The sequence below is a fragment of the Lycorma delicatula genome, chromosome 10 (assembly GCF_047948215.1).
Source record: "Lycorma delicatula isolate Av1 chromosome 10, ASM4794821v1, whole genome shotgun sequence".
In the NCBI taxonomy this organism is placed as follows: domain Eukaryota; kingdom Metazoa; phylum Arthropoda; class Insecta; order Hemiptera; family Fulgoridae; genus Lycorma; species Lycorma delicatula.
The window spans coordinates 71,240,328-71,265,931 of record NC_134464.1 but is presented as its reverse complement, the minus strand read 5'-3'; the positions used below and the strand labels follow the sequence as shown (position 1 = coordinate 71,265,931).

General features: G+C 29.2%; 1 protein-coding gene across 2 annotated transcripts; it reads right to left on the bottom strand.

Annotated features, from left to right (window-relative positions):
* Nucleotides 1-2,751: 2,751 nt before the first annotated feature.
* On the bottom strand, nt 2,752-25,265 carry LOC142331460 (uncharacterized). Of its 2 annotated transcripts, none has more exons than XM_075377385.1 (3): nt 25,173-25,265; nt 7,665-7,743; nt 2,752-3,263 (listed from the first exon to the last, which is right to left on the bottom strand). In XM_075377385.1, the coding sequence occupies exons 1-3, from the start codon at nt 25,188-25,190 to the stop codon at nt 2,839-2,841; spliced, it is 522 nt and encodes a 173-aa protein (XP_075233500.1). In that variant the 5' UTR covers nt 25,191-25,265; the 3' UTR covers nt 2,752-2,838. The 2 variants fall into 2 exon arrangements, with proteins under 2 accessions (XP_075233500.1, XP_075233499.1); XM_075377384.1 differs by having other exon boundaries at nt 25,164-25,220.
* Between the last annotated feature and the right edge of the window lie 339 nt (nt 25,266-25,604).

Sequence of the window (25,604 nt, the reverse complement as noted above, 5' to 3'; positions counted from 1 at the left end):
TGTCTACAACAATAGCATCTCCCGCCAAGTGTGAAGTGTATGCAGTAATTCAATTTCTTCAGGCTGAGGGGTGTGTAATGCAGCTGAAATTCATTGACGAATAAGTAATGTGTACGGTGAAACTTCAATGAGTGACAGCAAAGTGCGACAATGGTGCAGGAACTTTAAAGCAGCACGTACAGATGTTCATGATGCAGGCGGTCAGGGAAGGAAGCGAGTGTCAACCGATGATCTCGTTGAGCGAGTGGATGAGGCAATTCGAGAACATTGTTGGTTCACAATTTCTCTATTGAGCGATAAGTTAACTGAAATTTCAAGATCAGCTCTCTATACCATTGTGAGTGAGAGATTTCAGTTCAGAGACTGCAAACTGTGTGCGAGATAGGTTCCCAAGATGCTGCCTGACCATCACAAAACAATGAGAATGGACGCCTCCCTAACATTTCTCCGGCGCTATCACAATGAAGGAGAAGATTTTTTGAACAAAATTGTCACAGGGGACGAGACATGGGTCCATTTCGAAACTGAAGAAACAAAAGAACAATCCAAACAGTGGATGCATTTTCATTTCCCAGTAAATCAAAGAAGTTCAAGCGAACCTTCTCCAACAGAAAGTGTATGGCTACTGTGTTTGGGATCGGAATGGAGTTCTCTCGATGGAATTCATGGAAAGTGGCACGACCATCACTGCAGCCTCATACTGCATGACTTCAGTGTCTACGAAGGGCAATTCAGAATAAGCGGAGAGGAATGTTGTCATCAGGCATTGTCTTTCTCCATGACTCCATGTCAATGCTCGGCCGCACACTGCAGCTGTAACAAAGAAGCTCCTGCAGTGTTTTTGTTGGGAAGTGTTTGATCACCCACCATACAACCCGGACTTGTCTCCATCTGATTTTCACCTCTTTGCTCACATGAAACGCTGGCTAGGAGGACAACATTTTGGCACAGACATTGAGCTGCAGACCAGCATAGAAACATGGCTGAAAACATAGGCAGCTCCGTTCTATGACAAGGGTATAGAAAGTTGGTACCACGCTATGACAAATGTCTAAATCGGAGTGGCGACTATGTAGAGAAATAGCGTAAATATGTAAGTACTTGTTACAAATAAAAATTTCTTTCACTGTGGTTTTAATTTTGTGACCGATCAGACCTTGAAAAAAAAATAACCCTCGTTATTAATCATTTATAACTGAAAATTTTATCATCATGTACAGTTGTTGCCAAGTAATGGCAAGCTTGGAGTGGTGACGATTATTACCCAACATAACATGTTTATCCTGCTAAGAGATGAAAAATCATGGTTTACCAATGTTTCAGAAAACAACATTATACCAGTGATGTGTGGGCTGATCATCCTAGCTCAGCGTTATGTGGTGGCTACTGTACATTCATTTAGTAGATGAAGATTTAAAGTATTAAATATTTATTTTAAATGCACGATTTCACGTTTTGTGCATTGCCACATTCAAAACTTATATGCTATTTATCGAAAACTAAATTTTACATTATTGTTAAATGTAACAGCTGATTTTTACAAAGTAAATTTAATTTGTTGAATAATTTTGTTATTTAGGTCAACTAATAAGTTAAGGCTATAAGTTCTATGCATATGTCTAGGACATTTTTTCTTAATCACTAATAGATCAAAATAATTATAGAAAAAAATTCAAAGTAGTATACATAAATTCTTTTAAATATTTGGAAAAGTTACTACTTTAATTAGAAATATTTTTATTTTTTACATGTCAAAAAGTTTTTTTTTCACCTCCAGGATCAATTTTAGGTATTGCTTCAGAGGATGAGATAGATGATTTGTAGTGTGTGAAAATGCCATGCCTGACTGGGATTTGAACCCGGGACCTCCGAATGAAAGGCCGAGATGCTACCACTCACTTGTGCCAAAAGTTACTTTTGAATTATGTTACAAATAAAATAAAAAGTTGAGGGTCATAAAAGAAAATGGATGTAAAGTTTTTTACATATGTGTTGTGAATCACCCAATTTGTCAATCACATTCTTGAATTTCATTATTACAGATGACTGAAATAGTTTTTTTCCGTATTTCATCTCTGTAAATAAAGCAGTGTTTTTGGTTGTAAGCATCAGCTGGCTTCCATGGCGCGAGTGTAGCGTCTCAGCTTTTTATCTGGAAGTCCTGGGTTCAAATCCCAGTCAGGCATGGCATTTTCACACGCTACTTGTCATTCATTTCATCCTCTGAAGCAATACTTAACGGTGGCCCTGGATGTTAAAAAAAAAAAGGTTGCAAGAGAACCCCTGTTTACGTGTCATTGATTGAATATATCTATTTTTTGAGGTACCAATTTGTGTCATGCTCATCAAAATGCGTGAGGCCAAATTTTTGACTCTTTTTTAAATATATTAGAATTTAAGATAAAATGAAATTTTATACAGAAAATGTGTAGATTGGAAAAAATAAAAAAAAATGGAGGAAAAACATTTTTGTAGCATACTAGTGAAGTATTGATTTGAGTATAGCACTCAAGCTACTTAAACTAGAATATTTATCCATATAAAGTTGATTCGATAATTGATCAGTAAAATGGTATACTGAATAAAGAAACAAATAGTTAAAGGCTAAATTAAAATAATTGGTATATTGTAGTGATGGTAGTACTCAAATCAATCAACAGTGTTGTGAATCTGCTGTTTTTAGTTACTGAATTTTAGTTTTTAATAATACTGTGGCAAAAGATTTTTGATTAGAGAAAAATTCTCTTTTAACATCAATTATTTTTTATTTACATACATAATTACAATAATAATAAAAATAATACTTATAATAAATTATTATTACATTAATATTAAAAATTAGTAGTTATCAGTTTGGAAATCAGATAATGATGAATGTGGATAAGAATAACTGTAAGATTTGCTACTACCATAACGATAACCTTTGGAAAATGAATCATCTTCAAACAAATTAGATTTATAAGGCGATCCAAATGATGAACCAAGTTTACTTCCTGAATAACTATTACCACTACTGTATCCACTAAGAGATGGATACCCTGATCCATAACTAAATCCACCTCCTTTTCCTTTATAATTTTCTACAATATAACCATTGGTTCCTTCGAAATCATCGCTATCATCAAATAAATCGTCATGCTGCTGCTTATGGTATAATGTACCGTGCTTTGCTCCATGTCCACCACCACCACCTCCATGTCCATGCTTTTTTAGATGATACACATGATGTATTTTGTATGCGAATTTACCACCGTGTTTGTTATCTTAAAAATAAGAAAAAAATAAAATTTTATTATATTTATTGTAGAATTTTTTATCTTATAGTTGTTAACAAATATACCCTTTCAGAGATAACTATTCAGTGAATACACTACCTATAAAAAGTATTTTTATAGGCAATTATGTGATTTTTTTTTAAATGGCCCGTTTTAAAACCCTTAACTATAATCCTAAGTACTAAAATATTTTTCCTTTTAATTCATTATCAGCTTACTTGGTGCTTTTCTTTGCTTCACTTTTTCATAATGGTGCATATTACAGAAATAAATTTTTCATTAAACTCTCTACAAATGAAGATTGATACAGCATGCTACATACAATTTACAACTGGATATGTTTTTTTAATATCTATATCTAATACTTTTTTATAGTTAGTATTTCAATCTTTTTTAAGTATTTTTTTACATTTTTATTTATTATTATTTTATACAAAAAAGAATGTTTTTAATATCGTTTTAGAATTGAGACTGAATGACTGAGAATTTATATAGTCATTAAATGCTGACTGAATGTGATGTGGATAATAATTTAGATTAATTAAGAGGAAGATTGGTTTAACGAAACTAATAATAACTACTTTCTTTTTATTGAAGACCTAAGAGATAACCTGAACAAATAAATACTGTAAATTAAGAAATAAGACAAATGAAAAGAACCTCAAAGTGTAATAAGAAATGAAAATTCTATGCTGAAGTAATAGAAAACAACATAAAGGAATGAATGTTTGATTATTTTAAATGAATATACAATAAAAAAATTATGTGGTAAACTTAAAGATGCTTATTAAAACAAATACATTTTACTAAACGTGACTTCAGCAACATCCAGTTTCACATTTATCTATTTTGACCAGAAAAAAAATTCAGTATAACAAAGAATTAGTTGAATATTTAAAAAAATTTAGATATAGTTTTGACATTTATATTTAAATATATGAATGAATGCCAAATTCCATGGTGGAGTGGTAACATCTCGCCTTTCATCTAGAGGTTCTAGTTTGAATCCTGATCAGGCATTGCTTTTATGGTGAATTGATATAGAAAAACGCACTGTTAAGAGAATGACAAAATACAGAATAAGTCTTCTTTTTGTAATTAATATACATGCTGTGTTATTTGGGTCATATACTTCAGCTGTTTGAACATTTAATACACAGTATAACTGTGGAAAGAATTCAGAGAAAAAAAAATTAATTTTTCAACTGTTTTGTATTAATACATAAGATAATTACAATTCTTACTAATTTTTTTTTTTTTTTGTCTTCAGTCATTTGACTGGTTTGATGCAGCTCTCCAAGATTCCCTATCTAGTGCTAGTCGTTTCATTTCAGTATACCCTCTACATCCTACATCCCCAACAATTTGTTTTACATACTCCAAACGTGGCCTGCCTACACAATTTTTCCCTTCTACCTGTCCTTCCAATATTAAAGCGACTATTCCAGGATGCCTTAGTATGTGGCCTATAAGTCTGTCTCTTCTTTTAACTATATTTTTCCAAATGCTTCTTTCTTCATCTATTTGCCGCAATACCTCTTCATTTGTCACTTTATCCACCCATCTGATTTTTAACATTCTCCTATAGCACCACATTTCAAAAGCTTCTAACCTTTTCTTCTCAGATACTCCGATTGTCCAAGTTTCACTTCCATATAAAGCGACACTCCAAACATACACTTTCAAAAATCTTTTCCTGACATTTAAATAAATTTTTGATGTAAACAAATTATATTTCTTACTGAAGGCTCGTTTAGCTTGTGCTATTCGGCATTTTATATCGCTCCTGCTTCATCCATCTTTAGTAATTTTACTTCCCAAATAACAAAATTCTTCTACCTCCATAATCTTTTCTCCTCCTATTTTCACATTCAGTGGTCCATCTTTGTTATTTCTACTACATTTCATTACTTTTGTTTTGTTCTTGTTTATTTTCACACGATAGTTCTTGCGTAGGACTTCATCTATGCCGTTCATTGTTTCTTCTAAATCCTTTTTACTCTCGGCTAGAATTACTATATCATCAGCAAACCGTAGCATCTTTATCTTTTCACCTTGTACTGTTACTCCGAATCTAAATTGTTCTTTAACATCATTAACTGCTAGTTCCATGTAACGATTAAAAAGTAATGGAGATAGGGAACATCCTTGTCGGACTCCCTTTCTTATTACAGCTTCTTTCTTATGTTCTTCAATTGTTACTGTTGCTGTTTGGTTCCTGTACATGTTAGCAATTGTTCTTCTATCTCTGTATTTGAACCCTTATTTTTTAAAAATGCTGAACATTTTATTCCAGTCTACGTTATCAAAAGCCTTTTCTAGGTCTATAAACGCCAAGTATGTTGGTTTGTTTTTCCTTAATCTTCCTTCTACTATTAATCTGAGGCCTAAAATTGCTTCCCTTGTCCCTATACTTTTCCTGAAACCAAATTGGTCTTCTCCTAACACTTCTTCCACTCTCCTCTCAATTCTTCTGTATAAAATTCTAGTTAAGATTTTTGATGCATGACTAGTTAAACTAATTGTTCTGTATTCTTCACATTTATCTGCCCCTGCTTTCTTTGGTATCATAACTATAACACTTTTTTTGAAGTCTGATGGAAATTCCCCATTTTCATAAATATTACACACCAGTTTGTATAATCTATCAATCGCTTCCTCACCTGTACTGCGCAGTAATTCTACAGGTATTCCGTCTATTCCAGGAGCCTTTCTGCCATTTAAATCTTTTAATGCTCTCTTAAATTCAGATCTCAGTATTGTTTCTCCCATTTCATCCTCTTCAGCTTCCTCTTCTTCCTCTATAACACCATTTTCTAATTCATTTCCTCCGTATAACTCTTCAATATATTCCACCCATCTATCGACTTTATCTTTCGTATTATATATTGGTGTACCATCTTTGTTTAACACATTATTAGATTTTAATTTATGTACCCCAAAATTTTCCTTAACTTTCCTGTATGCTCCATCTATTTTACCAATGTTCATTTCTCTTTTCACTTCTGAACACTTTTCTTTAATCCACTCTTCTTTCACCAGTTTGCACTTCCTGTTTATAGCATTTCTTAATTTCCGATAGTTCCTTTTACTTTCTTCATCACTAGCATTCTTATATTTTCTACGTTCATCCATCAGCTGCAATATATCGTCTGAAACCCAAGGTTTTCTACCGGTTCTCTTTATTCCGCCTAAGTTTGCTTCTGCTGATTTAAGAATTTCCTTTTTAACATTCTCCCATTCTTCTTCTACATTTTCTACCTTATCTTTTTTACTCAGACCTCTTGCGATGTCCTCCTCAAAAATCTTCTTTACCTCCTCTTCCTCAAGCTTCTCTAAATTCCACCGATTCATCTGACTCCTTTTCTTCAGGTTTTTAAACCCCAATCTACATTTCATTATCACCAAATTATGGTCGCTATCAATGTCTGCTCCAGGGTAAGTTTTGCAGTCAACGAGTTGATTTCTAAATCTTTGCTTAACCATGATATAATCTATCTGATACCTTCCAGTATCGCCTGGCTTTTTCCAAGTGTATATTCTTCTATTATGATTTTTAAATTGGGTGTTGGCAATTACTAAATTATACTTCGTGCAAAATTCTATAAGTCGGTCCCCTCTTTCATTCCTTTTGCCCAGCCCGTATTCACCCACTATATTTCCTTCCTTGCCTTTTCCAATGCTTGCATTCCAATCTCCAACTATTATTAAATTTTCATCTCCTTTTACGTGTTTAATTGCTTCATCAATCTCTTCGTATACACACTCTACCTCATCATCATCATGGGCGCTTGTAGGCATATAGACGTTAACAATCGTTGTCGGTTTAGGTTTTGATTTTATCCTTATTACAATGATTCTATCGCTATGCGTTTTGATCTTACTAATAAGGCAATTGAAATTTATAAATAAAAAAAAAAATTAAAAAAAAACGTAATTTAATAATTCAACTTTAGTTTAAAATGTACGCGAGTAAATTCTATACATAGTTACAAATATTGGATTAGATTTGAAAATTAAGAGTTAATTGACAGCCATTCATGTTGACCCGTGATTTCTTCTAAATGATTATAAAACTCTAAAGTGACAATGAATCTAATTTTTAAGTCCGTGAAGTATTTTTTTTTTTTTTTTTTTTTTTGTAATTCTAGTGTATTAAATAAATAGGTTGTTCTCATTTTTGGCTGTCACATGATTTAGATGTCTTAGAAGTTGCACTTCATCAGGTGTCATATCTTTCTGCAGTTCAAGATAACAAAGAGTTACCTGAAAGTTGTTATTTAATATGTATTTGTAATATTTCATAATTTTCAATGTTAGCAAATAATATTTATTGTTTAATTAGTACTGATAATTACAAATATCTTATACCATAGATTGGCAACTTACGAACTTTTGTGTGACTGTAACCTTTATGCACTTCTGCGCTGACAAAAACAACTGCAGCAATGACAAAGATTAATAAAATCTAAAACAAAAAATAAACACCATTAAAAGTAAAAGTGTGGTAAGAGATACATTTAAAGTTTAAATCTAAATTTAGTTGCATCTCAGGTTGATTGATTGTGGTTGTAAAAGGATGTACAAGGTTACTGAAGGATAAAACAATTAATTATTGATTTAGTTTGATTGATTTAGAAGTAATGGGATTCTTTCTCATCAAGAATGAGGGTTAAATGCTAGAAAACATTAGTCTTAAAAATCATTTATGATGCACTAATCATGGTACATTATAAAACATTTATCTAAACCTATAAATATAAGATATTAAACATGTTATCATATGGTAACTAAATAAAGACAAAATTTTATTATTTTTTATTTAGCTGATTATTCTATAAAAGATAATAAGAAAAATAATATGCATAATTAAATTTAAAGAGATTTTCTTATAAATCATGCATTTGAAGAGAAAATTTAACATTACAGTTAATATTAAACTGTTAAATTTTAACAGCTAATGAGATCAGAAATAATTATTTCAGTATAGTCAGTTTAGTTTCGAATGCAAAGCATTTAAGGTACATTTGTTTAAGTTTTTAAAAGCATAGTTTTAGTGATGATAATAATAATTGAGGTTTTGGGTTTTTAGTGTGGGATAAAACGATATAACTGGTTTTTTTTCATTTAGATCTTATGCAAAATGAATAAATTTGTGATAAAACAAAATAAGGCATCTACATCCAGTGAATCGATTGGTAAAATGGCAAGGCTGTATAATGACAGTTATTTAAATTATGGTTTTACCACATTGCATAAGTCACAGTTTGTTGTTTGGTTTCAAGTCCTCTCTGAAGAAAGCATGAAGCCATCAAAATAAATTCAACACTTGAAAACTAAATATCTGGATCATAAAACCAAACCCTTGGAATTTTTTGAAAGAAAATTACATACGTTGAAAAATCACCAAGCTTCTATTTGTAAATCAAGCTATACTGATAAAAGTACACTTGATGCATTTATCTCACAGCATTAAGAGTAGCTAACATATCCAAACCCTATACAATTACAGAAAAGCTCATATTGCCTGCTGCAATTGATATAGTCGCTGTTTTAATAGGCATGAAAAGAGCAAAAAAATTGAAAAAGTTTCACTTTCTAACGACACAGCATCAAAGCAAATTGATGACAAGAAGGCCGATGTTTGCAATCAGATAATTCAGCAAGTGAGTTCAAGTGAACCTTTTTGTATTCAATTTGACAAATTTAAATATGAGGCGAAATGCTTTCAATTCTTATGTTTTGTGAGAAGTGAATGCAATAGAGAAAAGAAAATATGTTGTTTTGCAAATCAATACTTAGTCGTGCAACAGGAAAATGTCTTTTTGATGTGTTTTATGAAGCTGCTAAAAACTATAACATAGAGTGGAAAAAATCTACTGCACTACATTCTGCTGAATGTAGTGATGTTGCATGTGTGATAACAGGAAAGAACAATCGATTTCTGAAAAAATTAAAAGATGGTCTTATACCAAGGGCAGAATGGACACACTGTTTTCTTCATAGACATGCTCTTTCCACAAAAAATGTGATGGAAAATCTCAAAAAAATTCTTTATAAAGCTGTAAAAATTATTAATTTTATTACAAGTTGATAATTAGAGAGTAAGCTGTTTGCTAAATTATGCTATGAAGTGGGCGAAAAGAAAAAAAATAATTTTTTCCACAGAGAAGTAAGATGATTATTTGGGCAGGGGGGAAGTGTTATTCCTGTTATTGGAATTGCAAGATGAACTAATAATATTTTTTCCAGGATAAATAAACGCCATTCTCAATGTTTTTACAGAATAATTAGTATATGTTGCTGTTGGCTTAATTAGCTGATGTATTTTCATATATTAAAGAGAAATTGTTCGATTAATAGAATGCAATGTTTGAAGAAAATTATTGTAAAACAAGAAAGTAAGGTTGTATGAATAGTGTACTGCTGACAGCACAGATTAATAAATGAATTATTTTAATTAAAAATTTTTTTTTATTTTAAATTTGATGGTAATGCCCTACAGGGAATATTCTGTGGCAGATACCTAATTTCTCATACCAAGTGTTATTTTTTTTTTAATATGGAATGTATAAGTAGTTTAAGTTTGGAATGTATTTCTAAGATACTATATTATGTAAAATAAAATTTTAGAAATAAATTACTATTATTATTACATTCTAAGTATTTTTCCCATGAAAATTGAAGAAATTAATTAGTGAACTTGATGTTTAAAAAATCACTCATCTCCATATTATAGACTCTTGTTATTTTTATGTATCCCTTTTCTTACTTTTATCAATAAGTAGGTTTTTGCCTTTGTTCTTTTAGCTTTTTCATGTAGGCAGTATTTTATATATACCTAACAATATTTTTAAATTAAGAAAAAATAAATAATTTAAATAGACATTTAAAAAATGTAAAAAAAAGGATTAAAATATTAAAAAATTCTTAAAATTTCTTTGTTTTAAAATATTATTTTTATTTATTTATCTTTTTTTGTTTTATTTATTAATTCACCATATAAACTGGAGCTTGTGCATGTGAGTATGAAATGGAAATTTTGTAGCATATGAAAAATGTCAAACCATGCCTGACTGGGATTCAAACCTGAAATCTCTGAATGAAAGACCAAGATGCTACTACTCTGCCATGAAGATATTTAATCCTTTTTCTTAAATTCTGACTTTTTGAAGTCAGTACCAAATTAAGGATCAGTGTAAGTCTATGAAATTGAAATAAAGTACCTTATATGGTATGAAATTATGTAAAAATTCAAGAACAAAAAATAGATATTAAATTGGAGTCTACCAGGAAAGAAGAGATGTAAAACAATTGTAAAGTACCATGAATGCGAGGAACTTAAGGATGAAAAATGAAGAATTGAAAAACAGGCATTTGAAATGCTATATAAAAAAATTTGTCTAGCATTGTTTTCTATTAATTTGACACAACATAAAAATTTAAAGAATTAAGAAGTATTAAATAAGAAAGAACTATAAATAACTAATAATGGCTAATAACTAATAAATAACAATAACTAATAATTTTTAGTGCATTTTACAAAGTATGGTGATTTTATTATTTCTTTAAATTTTAATAACTTTAGTAAATGTATCAATTTCATTTTTGAATATTCAAAAGTTGTATAAGAAATGTCTGGAAATGTGATAAATAAGTTGTTCCTACGTTGTGTAGTTTCTTTAATGTGTTGTTTATAATTATTACAACACATTATTATTATTGTTACAATGAAAGCATTCTATTTAAAAAAAAAATTATGTTTTGAAATTTATTTATTGGGTCAATAAATCTGAAATTTAGTTATTCTGAATATATGACCTAATCTAGGCAAATTATTTTTTAATAAATTTATAACACACAGTATGATACTTGCATTTTCGGAACATCAAAGGGCTATATTATGTTATTAAACAATTATACCATATTATAATACATATACAACACATGTTAACAAGTCTGTTAAAAAAAATGTTTAAGTAGGATAATTTTCAATTAGTTATGCATCGGTCACTGATCATTTTTATAAAGTGAAGCTTAAATTTATGTATGGCTATTTGTCTGTATGATATACTAGTATTAAAATTACTACTATACTTAAAATATTACAACATATTATTATGGTATTATTAGTCTACAATAATAGTCACCGCATTAGGGTCTATTCAATTCTATTGTAATATAAAATGAGAGAGAAAATCATTCATGCTCTATAGATTACTATAGATAAAAACATACCGCCTACTAGCCTGATTCTTATCTTGTTTTCAAATAAATAATATTGACCATATAAAACAACCGGAAAATTGTTAATCTTTCAATGCTAGTTATCTTTTTAGTATGCATTATAACAAGAAATAAAATTTATATGGAATTTCCTATGCATGATCCTAATAACTGCTCCAATGAATATATATATATATATATAGATCCAGGTATATACAATATATACAAACTAATGGAAAAATATACACTTACACATGTAAAAATCAAGATTATATATGGACATATTAAATTAGCATAAATCAGATACAAATGTTACTAAATAGTGCGTAATAAATAGTCATAAGCATTATTTAGTTTTATTAAATCTACTCTAAAATATGAATTTAATAAAAATGGTTTTTGAGATATATATAAAAAACATCAACTGCTATGTGATGGACATTTATATTCTATTGTCATTTGTTGGCAAACACAATAGCTAGAGGTAAAACAGTAATGCTGCGTTAATGATTTATAGAAGTAGGTTCATTAAACATAGTTTTGGCCACTAGCTGTTTATCTTACTTCTTAATATCACAGTTTCATAATGCTATTCCCTAAGCCATTTAAAGTGTTGTGTAACTTGTGTAATCATTAGATTGAAAGGATGCAGTTCAAATATTCCAAAAGTTATTATTATTTTTTTATTATTGCATACTAACAAAAAACAAAATTAATATTGTTATTGTACATATACTTTTTTAGCACCTGCAAATAAATCTTTTAAAAACGACTGAAAAATAATTTATTTTTAAGTGACATTTAACTGCTATGGTTATTAGCCACTAACAAATGCCAATTAATTGTAGTAAAACTAACCAAAGGTTGTTTAAATCTGATTATATTTATTTTTTTTATGAATATTCTGGAAGTCTCCAGATATCCTATGTGGTTTTCTGAATTCAGAACCTGTAGGCAACTATGTCCCTTGTTCATGATGTGTGAATGAGATGTAGTCTTGCACAATCTCAGTTTCGACCATTCCTGAGATATGTGGTTAATTGAAACGCAACCACCAAAGAACATCGGTATCCACGATCTATTATTCAAATCAAAAAATAAAAGCAACTACCTGTATTAGGATTTGAACCTGAGAATCCTCAACTTTGAAATCACCTGATTTATGATGATGAGTTTTACCATTAGATCAACCCAGTGGGTTAAATTTGGTGATCTTTAGGAACTAGTTGATTAAAAATATCTTTGGCTTAACAAATCATTACATTATCCTAAACTGGATATGTTATACCGTTGTTTCAACAGTAAAAACTAGTATAAATTATTGGTGGTATTTTGAGAAGTGTTTGGGTCAAAATTAATAAAATCTGTAAGAATTTTATCTGAATTTCTTTTTTTGGCCAAAAATTTTTAATGCTGCCTTAATTACTCAGAGAACAATTTATGTATTACATTATATTGCCATATTTATTGCTTATTTGTTTTAAGAATTATGTTCTTTATATTTTTCACAATTTTTTGAATTTTATTTCTAAACTTTGGCTTTTAAAAGTTAATTTAGAAACTCCTAAAATAATAATGTTAGTTTAATTCTATATTTACCAGATGATAAATTTGTTAGAAACAATTATACACTTTTAAAGTGTTTTATTTATTACTAATAAATACATTACAAGATGCAGTTATTTCTTATTATTATATTTAAAACATGAAACATCATTTGAATGTTTTCCATTTTCCATTGCTTTCATCTTTAAACAATTTATCATCATGTATAAAATCACAAAAAAACCATCTGAAAAGTTTAAAACCTCTCTGATGGAGATCATATACTCATATTTAGAATACATTAATATATTCCAGAATATTATTCAGTGAAAGAATTCCTACATGAAAAGAGCTGCCTTTTCTGTTAATATCCTGAACTGTACATATAACGTTACTTATGAATATTATTTCATGTTGTGGTAAATTATTGAATCTTTAAAATTTTTCCCGCTACTTTTTTATGTTTAGCCTCCAGAACCACTATAAGGTATTACTTCAGAGGTTGAATGAGGATGATATATATGAATATAAATGAAGTTTAACTAATCTTCTGATATAATTAATTTCACTGAAATAATTATATCTTAAAATTATATTCTAAAAATGATTTTAATTAAATTTTTATGTTTGTTGGAGGAAAAATCAAATTTTTGCATATATTTTTAATATATGCAATGAATTTTAATAAAATTATTTAACTAAAATACTTTTTTAATACAAACAACTTCATATTTCAGATGCTAATTTAGAAATGTTATTTTTATTAAAGCAAAACAAAACAGTTTATATGAGTAGTACAAAAATGAACTCAAAAATAAAGAAAAACAGATCAGTTTAATAAATATCCTAGAATAGTTACTGGATATATACACTTACATTAGCAGGTACACAAATACCCTAGGAATAAATAAATATGATTATATATCACCCATTATTTTTTATTGAATTATTTTTATCAACTTGTGAGGTTTATGAGTTAGTAATCAGATGTAGACAACATTGATAAAATTATGATAACAGTACTCATGTTGTGGCCGAAAAATGAATACTCATGATTTGTCGCATTAAAACAAAAAAATTATATTATTAGTTTCAAAGTAGTTTAACATAGCATACTTTACAACATTACTTTCATAAATCCAGTTTACAAATAGTACGATATGTACACCCGTGGTGGAGTGATAGCATCTCTGCTTTTTATCCAAATATTCTGGTTTCAAATCTCAGTAAGGCATGGGATTTCTCATATATTTCAAAATTCATTATCGCTCAATGAAAAGAAAGAGTCAAAGTCGCTAAGAAAAGGCTTAATGTACTTTTAAAAAAATTTCATGGTGTTATTAAAAAGTACATTAGAATATTACATTTTTTTCAGTCATTCTTATTTGTGATGAATATGCATTACAGTTAACCCCACACCGATGGTAACCTGGGTCCAGCAACTAACCCTGGAACTGGGTTAAACCTCTTAATATCACTATGTTTGTAAAGCTCTGCTTTCAGTACTTGCAAAAGATAATAACATAATGTAATGATTCATTAGACTTACTTGCGTTCCTCGTCGCGGTCAGGGGATGTTTAACCGATATGGGCTCGCTTCGTTCAAACTTCCCGACTCACGCGAGAATAATAATGATAAATAAAAACTAAAGGCTGTTCAATTTATAAAAACAGTTTCTTGTAATCTATTCAGAGCAACAGTTTAATCAATACAAGATCTACTAATTGGTTTTTAGATTTCCTGTCGCAGCTTCATTCACGAAATAAATAATCAGAATTCCATTACAATGTTACCAAATCTCATAATGATTGATTCAATTACAGTCGCATAAAATGGCAAAAATGTAAAAAAAAGCAATTTATGAAGAGTATTTGGAAACCAAAATCGGGTGAATTTTATAAAGCGTTTAAAATGATCCGAAATAAGAAAATTTTCAATAATTGTTCGAAATATTTTTTACCTTTTTTCATTCCTTTCAAGATCGAATTTCAAAAAATCTAGAAATTTCTTTTTAGATATTCACATAAAGATTACACACACAAAAAATGAACTTGATATCTTCATTTGTTACAGATAAATTAAAAAAATATCCGGATTTCAAAAAATTAAAAAATCCGTTTTAACCCTTTACTTCTGTTAAAAAAAAACTATGAAGGATTTACGTCAATGTGCAGATTAAAGAAATTGTAAATATTTCTAAGTCTTAATTTTACTTTCAAGAATTCCGATTAAAAATTATAATCCAATTTAAAACACGACTGAATTGTAGGAAGTTAAATACTGCAATAATAATTTCATCTTAAGACTCTTCATTAAAAAACGGAAGAAAATACGCGGTACCGTAGAAAATCATTCATCTACCTATAACAATACAACTACTATGTACGCGTAATTCTAAAAACAGTTGATTGGAAACAGTCACTGTAATAAATAAAATCAAAAGTTCATAAAGATTATATAATAATTGACGTCTATAGATAATTCTCCTTCCGCTATTGAAAAGTACTGAGTGAATGTAATAGTAGACTGTCGTATACTACATAATATAGCCTATATTTGTCACAAATGTTTGACAAGAAAGAACTAACGGTATGTGTAGGGAATGGTAGATGACATAAGTGACGTCTGCAGACTACACTAACGTGATTTTCCTTTCTTTTGACCCGATTTTTGTTTTTTCACGTACATAATACATTCATACGAGAATAAAAAGAAATACAGATTCCTACTAAGAATTTTTGCAAGTAATTATACCGTATAATCGGTTTTAATCGCATACAGACAAAATATGCATAAATACAGTATACAGTTTAACGTCCTAAAACAGTATAGGTGTATTGTGTTGAGTTTTATCCCAAGCGAGTGTTTAAATTGCTTTATGCATGGTGGTAATTCTGATTTACAGCATATATATATTACTTAAAATATAATAGAAATTCTTATAATACTATTTTGAAATTATTACGGTCAATATTAATATCGAGTATTTATTTTTGTTTTTAATACACTTCAAAAGAACAATAGTTTTATGTAAAACTTCATTCATTCATTTTCTGTTAAAAATTACAAAATAGAAATTTATATAAGCCGAGCAAACTAAAAACCAATTTTTCCATTTACTAATAACAAACTAAAAAAAGATTTTATTATTAATGTTAAATACACATCAGACAGAGGAAGTGTCGTCCTTCTAGCGTTATATATCCGACAACACTTTTAACTATTAATTCACACATTATTTGTAATAAAATTTTGTTTTGAACTTTAAAATCTATTCAATTTCAAATCTAAAATTTGGGGCTGTTCAGTTTATTTAGATTTAAAGGAAATATCTTTGATAATTCTCCTGAACGTAAAACTGCAAAGCATCAAATCAGTTGACGGTAGTGGTCATAAAGTTTTTCCTTGGTGCCCTATTTTTTCCTTAAAAATTTGAACAACGTAGTCTCTAATTTTGAGAATATATTTAGAAAGTGTTCCATTTTACTATTAAAAATAGAGACGATCAATTTCAAATAAAAGGTTGTTTAATAGTTCCCGTGTAACACCTGAAATTGTGAATCTTTTTACACTTTCATGAAAGAAATAAGTTCCTACAACTTCTTTTTTAGCGATCTCGTATCAAACATGAATTCCAATATATAAAGTTTCTTCTCTATAATTATGAGAGGATTTTCATTAGCTCAATAAGCATAATTATGACGGTTTACTAAGTTATACGATTTGAAGTAATATAGACTGATCTCTAGAGAAATGAGGATCTGTTTTACAAAGAATAATAAATTCCTCACAAAATTCCACTGTTGAAATTGTCTTCATGAACCACATAAAGTAATCTTTGCGAATCATTAACCTTTAGAATCTTTCGTAAATTTGTTTGGAATTTTCAGCTTAACGGAAGCATTTCTGGTTAAGTTTGAGGGCTCTTTAATAAACTTGTTTGTTTTTTTTAAATGAAACCAGTTCTAGGCTTATGTGATCGTGCAACATCTTCAACGCCTCCAGAATTTTCAAATTTTATATTTAGTTTATGTAAATGTTGATAGTGAAGATTTAGAAAAGATTGCATCAAGGAATTCTTTATTGGATGGTAGCGGGGAATCCTTATCTTTTTTTACATTGAAATATAAAAGTTTGCTCTTTTGTTTTGTATATATAAAAGTCATTACGCTAAATAAAAATGAAAAATACAAAACCAAAACTTCCACCTGTTAAAGAATATTACAGAATTTCAATTTCATACAGGAGAAACTGACTTTTAACCCATAGTGATGGATTAAAAATTTCTAACTTGTATCCATTCAAACATAAAAACGTAAGAAAAAATATTGATGACCAATAATAGTAAAATTGTCCTAAAAATAAATAATACTCTTAACTTGTATTATAAAGCCACTCAACACAACTATTTTCTCAGCATGACATTTCCACCAATAAGAAAGGACTTATATCGCTTTCTTTCTATTAAAATTACCTAACAATCAAAAATTCCTCTTACTACTAGTTTATAGAAATAAAATAAAATTTCTTTTACAGAAACAATATTAATTTATTGATAAGTTTTTAATAACATTAATTAAATCAAAATAATTTTTTTTGCAAATTAGTCCGGGGATCAATAGAGCCCCGGACATTAAACGACTTCAAAAGTTTTATTCTATTACTGTAATTTTATTACGTCATATAATTATTATTTTTACTTTCACATCTAGATAGCGCTGTAATAGAGTTATAGCTCTAGAAGGTAAAGTATTATAATCGATCCAATTTGGGAGTATGCGGATTTCACCGGATTTTGACACCTAAAGAACCCGAAAAACCGGATGGAAATTTTCCGAATGTTAATGTTCGTATGTACGAAGTGTAGCTATTAAATAACGAGACTAATGCTGTAAAATATTTTATATTAAATTTATACATATTTAGTTATTATCCTCTTCAATATACACCATTCCTCTATCCCTACAACGCTCCATACGAATTTTCCATTGTTCGAAATAGTGCTGGAAGTCTTCTTCTGTGAGCTCTTTCATACGCGTGCCACTTTTCCTTTCACAGCTTCAACGGTCTCAAATCTTGTTTCTTTTAATGCAGATTTGACCTCGGGAAACAGATAAAAGTCATATGGTGCCAAGTTGGGCGAATAAGGCGGATGGTCTAACACTAGGATCTTGTACTTAGCTACAAACGTCTTAATAGGTAATGCAGTGTGAGCCGGTGCTTATCCTAATGAAGAACCCATGACTTGTTCTTTCACAATTCGGGTCGGTTTTTTCTTATTTTTTCACGGAGTTGAGCAAGGACCTTGAATAAAGACAAGAATAATTAGCCGACGGTCAGATCGGATCATATTCCCAATTTTTTCAATATTTTTATCAGTTTTTGACATGGAAGAGCGACCCGAGCGAACATCATCTTCAACGTCTTCTCGGCCATGTTGGAAATGCTTAAACCACTCAAAAACCCGCACACATGATAAACATTTATTGTCATATACTTTTTTTAATATAGATAAATTTCAGTAGCGGTTTTTTCAACTTTCATATGAAATTTCACGATAATTCTTTGCTCTAATAAAACACTTATCATTTCTTCGGCAAAGCAAAAAAAAACAGATGTTATCCAAACGAAAGCCAAGGTCAAACCAATATTTCTACAGAAATTTGAGTGGTAACAATCGAAAGAGGAGGTTTCACGTTACACAGCTGTCGGTCGTACGAATTTGGCGCATGCGCAGTTCTTCTTCAGTAGCAGCATTAGTCTCGTTACTTAATAGCCACATCTCTTATGCGCGTATGTGTGTGTGTGTGTGTGTGTGTGTGTGTGTGTGTGTTCGATGTTGGCCTCTAAATCATCTTATATCTTCAGAACTATTGGACTGATTTTTGATTAAACATGGTCAGATTACTTCTATGTATGAAACATTGATTCCATTAAATTTTCAATTTAAAAGATCAAGGGGTGAGGCTATAGAGCAAGGTCATCTTCAGTATCTCAAGATTTCGCCTAATTAAGATCATATTTTTTTTAGACACATTTGTTAACAATTAAAAATTTGCAAAATCGCACCCTCACCCTAAAAAAAATGTTGCTGTAGTCGTCTGCTATGTTGTGACGTCACAGGTGAGCGGTAGAATTAAATAAATTAATAATATTTAAAGTGTAAAAAAGTATCTCGATCTGACTGGGTCTTGAACTCGGTCGCCTGGTTGACTCGGTAGCTGGTGTGTTAAGCCTCGAGGCTACGTCATCTGCCGATCGTGCAAGCGAAATCTGTTCTAGGTAAGTTGTGAAATTACATTAGTTTAGTTAGTTCCGATCGTTGCCGCTAGTACCGCCACACCCGCGCGAATTAAGTACGGTATGCGCGCGCGCTTTAGTTAGAATCATCGAATAAAATAAACGAAAAAATATTATGTTTAAATAAAATGATAAATATTTAAAATTAAGTTACGTATGTAAGCCGTCCATCACAAACAATTGTGTTGTCAGATTTTTTAACTTGCTTTTCTTTAACTCACCACATTTTTATTTTCATGTTTGTACTCAAATCTTGCATCCTTAATTTAAAATACTATCTGACATTGTCGATTGATGAAATTTTGCGCAGTCATTAAGGTCGGGTGACAATAAAATATTCAACCATTACTTTTGCAAAAACATCCTCACGTACGAGGGTAAATTAAGGGTGCAGGTGTAACAATTTAACATAATTCCTAATTATGCAATTTTACACAGTTACTAAGATAGGATGACAATACAATATTCCACCATTATCTTTGCAAACATCCCCCCACGCAGAGGGTAAATTAAGGGTGCGGATGTAAAAAATTGCAAAAGCGGCTATGCGGGGGTTTTTGGGATCGTAGATGATAAATCCGATAGCCGTTTGACATAAAAAATGATAATAATGATAAAAAATGATAATAATTTGATTACAGTATGACTAAAAGGTATAAAGCAAGTTTTTAAAAACTTGAAAGATTTTTGTAATATTATTTCTATGTAACGTAGACCGCAGCCACTTTTCATTTTTATCTATTATTATTTTTTTACTTTGTAATGTTGAAGTAATAAATTTTGTTAATATTTTTACATAGTTTTCCTTGTTCTTTCGAGGGAAATTATTCTGGAACAGAAATGTACAGAAAGTTTTGTTTATGAATAAACCACAGAATGTCATCACTTCACTTGATGCAACTATGCATCAAATTAAAAACTTGATGCTTTGTGTAAGATCCATTCGTTATTTTTAATTATTTCATCAAATTTCGGTTATAATAATTTAATTTTCTTATAATCAGAAAATATAATTTATTATTAAACAAAGAAAAATTATACATCTTTTAGTTTCCTCATTTAATTTGTGTTTAGTATATTAATTACGCAAAAAATTAAACAAAATAATTACACAAAAACTATTATAAAAATAAAATAACGAAAAATTAAAAATTAATTAATTAATGCAGATTGAAACGCATTATTAAAACTAAACTTGTCATCATTATTAAATATTTACTCTTTATATATATATATATATATATATATATATATATATATATATATATATATATATATATATATATACCGATATATCTTTCTGAAGTATAATTCATCACACTTGTAGCACCCTCAAAAAGGTCTGAACTAGCTTTCAAGATATAAAACTAGGTGTCAGATCACTGTTTGACAACCGTAAGTATGAATCATGTAGACCGATATTTAGAAAAGTAAATTTTTTTTTAACGTATATTTATTCTTATTTATAGGTATGAGCAAGTTTTGCTATAGAGAATAGTCACTTACTATTAAGATATAACATAAACCTCTACCAAACCAAACAATATACTGGTTTCGTGAAATACTTCGGCAACACAATACTTCGGCTTACGAGAAAGTATCTTGTTAAGCTTTCGTTACCGTTTTTAATAAATTTTTCCAAACTATTTAAAAATTTTTTCTTGAATTTTATTTAAAATTTAATTAAATAATTTTTTTATAGAAGTAACATTACTATGTCGATGGATTTTTAAATAATTTTAATTAGAAATATTAAAACGTTTTTGTTTTCCATTCAACATATCCATAAATGTGATCAAATAATTTTTATGTACACCTTCTGATTTTTTAATTATTTTTACTATCTTCACGAAATTACATTAATATTATTTTATATATTAATATTTTAAATAGTCAACAACAAAAAAATAAACAAAATATGTTATTTGATTTTTACAAAATTTATTTTAAATAATCTCTTTCGGCATGCCGGAAGGCGGAGGTAGATTTCATCGATGCTAAGTAGGGAATAAAAAAGATTTCCACCTTAAAGTTAAGATAACTTCAAATTTACTCAATACGACAATGGTTGCATGTGAAAAAAGTTTTACATGTTTAGCATACGGCAAGTCCCATCATACAATTCCAACAAAATTTTGGTCATCTCTTGCCGTAAGGGTTGATCATATCAAAAATTGTTTCAAACAAAAGTTTTAAGTAATGTTTAGAGGACTAACGACCACTTTAAACCGATTCGATGCTTGTCTGTTAAGGGAGCTATGATTTTTTTGTCTTCAAAACCCCATTTTTCCACTCCCTGGGCCAACTTTTAATTATATCAAAAGACTTTACTTAGATAAATTTTAGGTCCTTATCCAATGTATAGTAAGAATCTTAAACGAGTTCGATATTTTACTTAATAAGAAAGTTATAGCAATTTTTTTTTGTTGAAAAAGCATTTTCACCCCCATGGTCTGATTTTGCCCATTAACGAATTCGAGCGAGATTTTGGGTCGCTATATTTTATGTATCAATTTGAAACTGATTGGAGAAAAATTACGGCAGTTATCGTGTCCACAAAAATGTGATATATATATATATATATATAAATGTATATAAAACTTTTTGAACTGACGGTGGTTTTGGGGTCTGGGGGATGTGAAACACGAAGATACGTCGAAATTTTCCGGAAATCGAATCATGGAACCCATTAAAATAGGTAGCCAATTTATGAAATCTACCTAAAATCACAACAGCTGTTTCGGTACTGTGTACCGAACAGCTAAATCTAAAAATATATTACAATGATTAAATCTCAATAGATTACATCACAACAGCTGTTGGAATTTTTTAAATAAATTCTATGAAACTAAATAAGATATTTTGTTTATTTTCTTTTGTTAAACTGGATTTTTATCAAGTAATGGCTTCATTCATCGAGCATTTAAATAATCAGTATGAACTTTAATCACATCTATTCTTTAATTAACTAGAAAAAATCGTATATGGTTTATGTTTTATTACACATGATTTTGTTAAATGCTTTTTCCAACTGTAACTAAATAATTTTCATGAATTTTGCGTACTAACAACAACAAAAACCTTTGCAACGAAAGCTTCAAAATCCTGAACATTTTTAGCTGTTACTTGAGTTGTGATTTTTTAACACAACTCTAACTCCAGTGTTTTCCTTTCTTGTCCTCAAAACAAAAATATAATTTTAGATAAATCATTGGTTGCCGGTCTCCGTGGCGCGAGTGGTAGCGTCTTGGCCTTTCATCCGGAGGTCCCAGGTTCAAATCCTGGACAGGCATGACATGTTTCACACACGCTACAAATCACTCGTCTCATTCTCTGAAGCAATAACTGAAGGTGGACGCGGAGGTTAAAAAAAAGAAGAAGATAAATTGTTCATTAAAGAAGTATAAATTGTTTGAACGAATGAATCGTTGGAGAAATATAAATCTTTTGAACGAATGAATCATTCATGCGCTGCGCGCAACCTCCCGGCGCACCACCATTGGTCCGCTCTGCGCCAATAGCAGCTAAAATAAAGATGTGAGCACATACAACAAACAAACCTACGCACCATCCTTTTTTTATGAAGAGTGATAATTAGTTATTTATTTTATTAATTTGCTCTGGTTTCTAGAATAGATTTCCGATCCTGCTCGATTTTATCACGGTTCCCCTAATTCATTGAGTCAAATACTCGGGGAACTCCTTTTTTGTCTTTGGAGTAACATATTTACCCAATCCTGACGTGATCTACAATGATTTTATTAACCAAAAAAATGGAAAATTGATTTATTCCCGAATGGACAATAAAGGAATAGCAGGCTTTTTTCATTCCATGAATTATAATTAAAACTCTGGTATAACACATAGAGAATCCCAAGATAATAATAAAAATAATTTAAAAAAGTTATTTAAGACATAGGATTTTATAAATAATAATAATAATAATTTTATTTAGAGTATGAAAAATGCTGTACCTGACCGGGATTCGAAACCCAGGAACCTCCGGATGAAAGGCCGAGACGCTACCACTCGCGCCACGGAAGTTAGTATTTATAGTTGTTTTATTATGTGATTTTGTTTTCGGTTTAGTAACAATTTTAAACTAATTTTTATGAGAATTTGGTTAATTCATTTTACATTCTTTTCTTAATTTTGGTATTAAAAAATCCACCAACTCATGTCTCAAACAAAGCTAATCCTGATGACTTACGTACATTCTACATCAGTGATGTTTACTTCACATTAAACATATATGATTTAAAAATAAATCAACAAATCATCCCAACCTTTCATTAATCATATTTTCTGATAATAATATAAAACTATAAACCTATAATGCAATAAAAACATTAAAAAAAAAAAACACTATTTATAATTTCTAGGTAAATTTATTAAATGAAAAAATATAAATAAAAATATGTGCATTTTTTTATTTGTTAATAGATTATATTTTTTTGTTTAATATTCTCAATTTGATTTAATTGTTATTTTTTACTTTTTAGAGGGTTTTTCTAATTTGATTTCTTTTTTTATTAATAATATTAGTTAAATAAAAGCTTTTTTAAAAAAAAATTTTTTATATGTAATCAAATATATTTTTGTAATTTTTTGTTGTTTTTTGTATTTTTTTAAGACTAAAAAAAATAAAAATATTTATTTTTACACATCGAAGTTACACACGTGTACCAAATTTCAATCATTTTCAAACGATAGTTCATGAAAAATTAAAATTTTCAACTAAATGCATGAATATAGCGTAGGGGTAACGCGTGGGGGCGTGGGGGTGGGTCATATCAAATTCCGACACCATAGTGCTGTATTGTCATCGAAGTTACATACGTGTACCAAATTTCATTGATTTTCATACGATAGATCAAAAGATATAGCAGTTGCAAGATTTGATTATTCCTAAAGCGAGTTAAATAAAAGCTTTTAAAAAAGGATTCTATGTTTTGCATCAGTCGAATCAATTATGAGATATGGTCTTACATCTTATGGTTTTAAACCACAGTATATTTTAAATCCGGTCGAAAACCTTTTAATTAGAATTTTTAAAGTTTTGTTTGAACATTCTGATATGTGGGAATTATGAAGTTACATAATTTGTTGATGTATATTATACTTTTGAAGAACTATTTTGTGACACTTATAAAAGTTATATAAAATACCGAATTATGAATTAAGAGGAACAAGTATATTGTTTAATATGCCGCGATATTTCACTAGTTATGGGAAGTCAACACCCAAGTTTTTTTGTTCCTTCTTAATCTTAATGAACTGCCGATTGATTTGAGATCTATAAATGGTATTTCTAGACTGAAGACTGAATTGAAACATCACTTTCTGGCATTAGCTTAAACTTTCACTAAAATCTTTGTTCAATCTGTCAGAATACAGTTTTGATTTTTATGCGAAATTAGTTTATATTCACGTTCATTTTAGACACTAAAATTGAAATAATTTTCTTTGTAATGACATCATTTTTACAACGTAAGAGAAATTTTATTCTAGTAATAAAATATGTAAAAAACTATTTAATATATTATTGTATATTATAAAATACTGTATTATAATAGAGATTAAATAGAAATAGTTTTCTATGCAATTCCTCAAAAACATTTATTGTATCTTAGAGGGCATTTTATCATGATTGTGATACAACTCAGTAAATAAATAAATAAATTATTATTATTATTATTATTATTATCGTTATCTTATAAAATCATTAAAATATTTATTTTTTTAATACGAGAAAAAAATTTAAGTTCATAAAAACTTATTTAAAGATTAATTTTTTATGAAAAAAAAAAATTTACCATACATACAGATTTTTGTTGTGTCATGTTGATGTGACGATGAAGTAGCGTTAACTGTTACCTGTGTTTGGTAAAAATACAAGTGCAGAGAGCAACTGTATTATTATATAGTTAGCAATTGGTGCAATTTTCTCCCCCTACTGAACAATATTTTCTACAATAAACTGACCTTAGTAAATATTATGATATACAAAACTTCTGGTGGTTGTATTATTATTATATTATCTGCATAACAACATATGTAATAAAATTATAATATAAATATATAATAGTGCATGATTTAACGTGTAAAGCTATATAAAAAATATCATGTAGTAATAAAAATAATGTGTTAAAAAGACATAAAAGTAATATATATCATAATAAAATTCTTTCCTTAAAATTTTACATAACAAAATATTAAATTATCAGAAAAATATAGTACAATATATAGAGTTAAAG

Coding starts and splice junctions, on each gene's coding strand:
- LOC142331460 (XM_075377384.1), bottom strand. CDS start 25,190: ATGACACAACAAAAATCTGTATGTATG. Junction 7,744..25,163: donor AACAAAAATCTGTATGTATG/GTAAATTTTTTT, acceptor TTTTTGTTTTAG/ATTTTATTAATCTTTGTCAT. Junction 3,264..7,664: donor TTACAGTCACACAAAAGTTC/GTAAGTTGCCAA, acceptor CTTATTTTTAAG/ATAACAAACACGGTGGTAAA.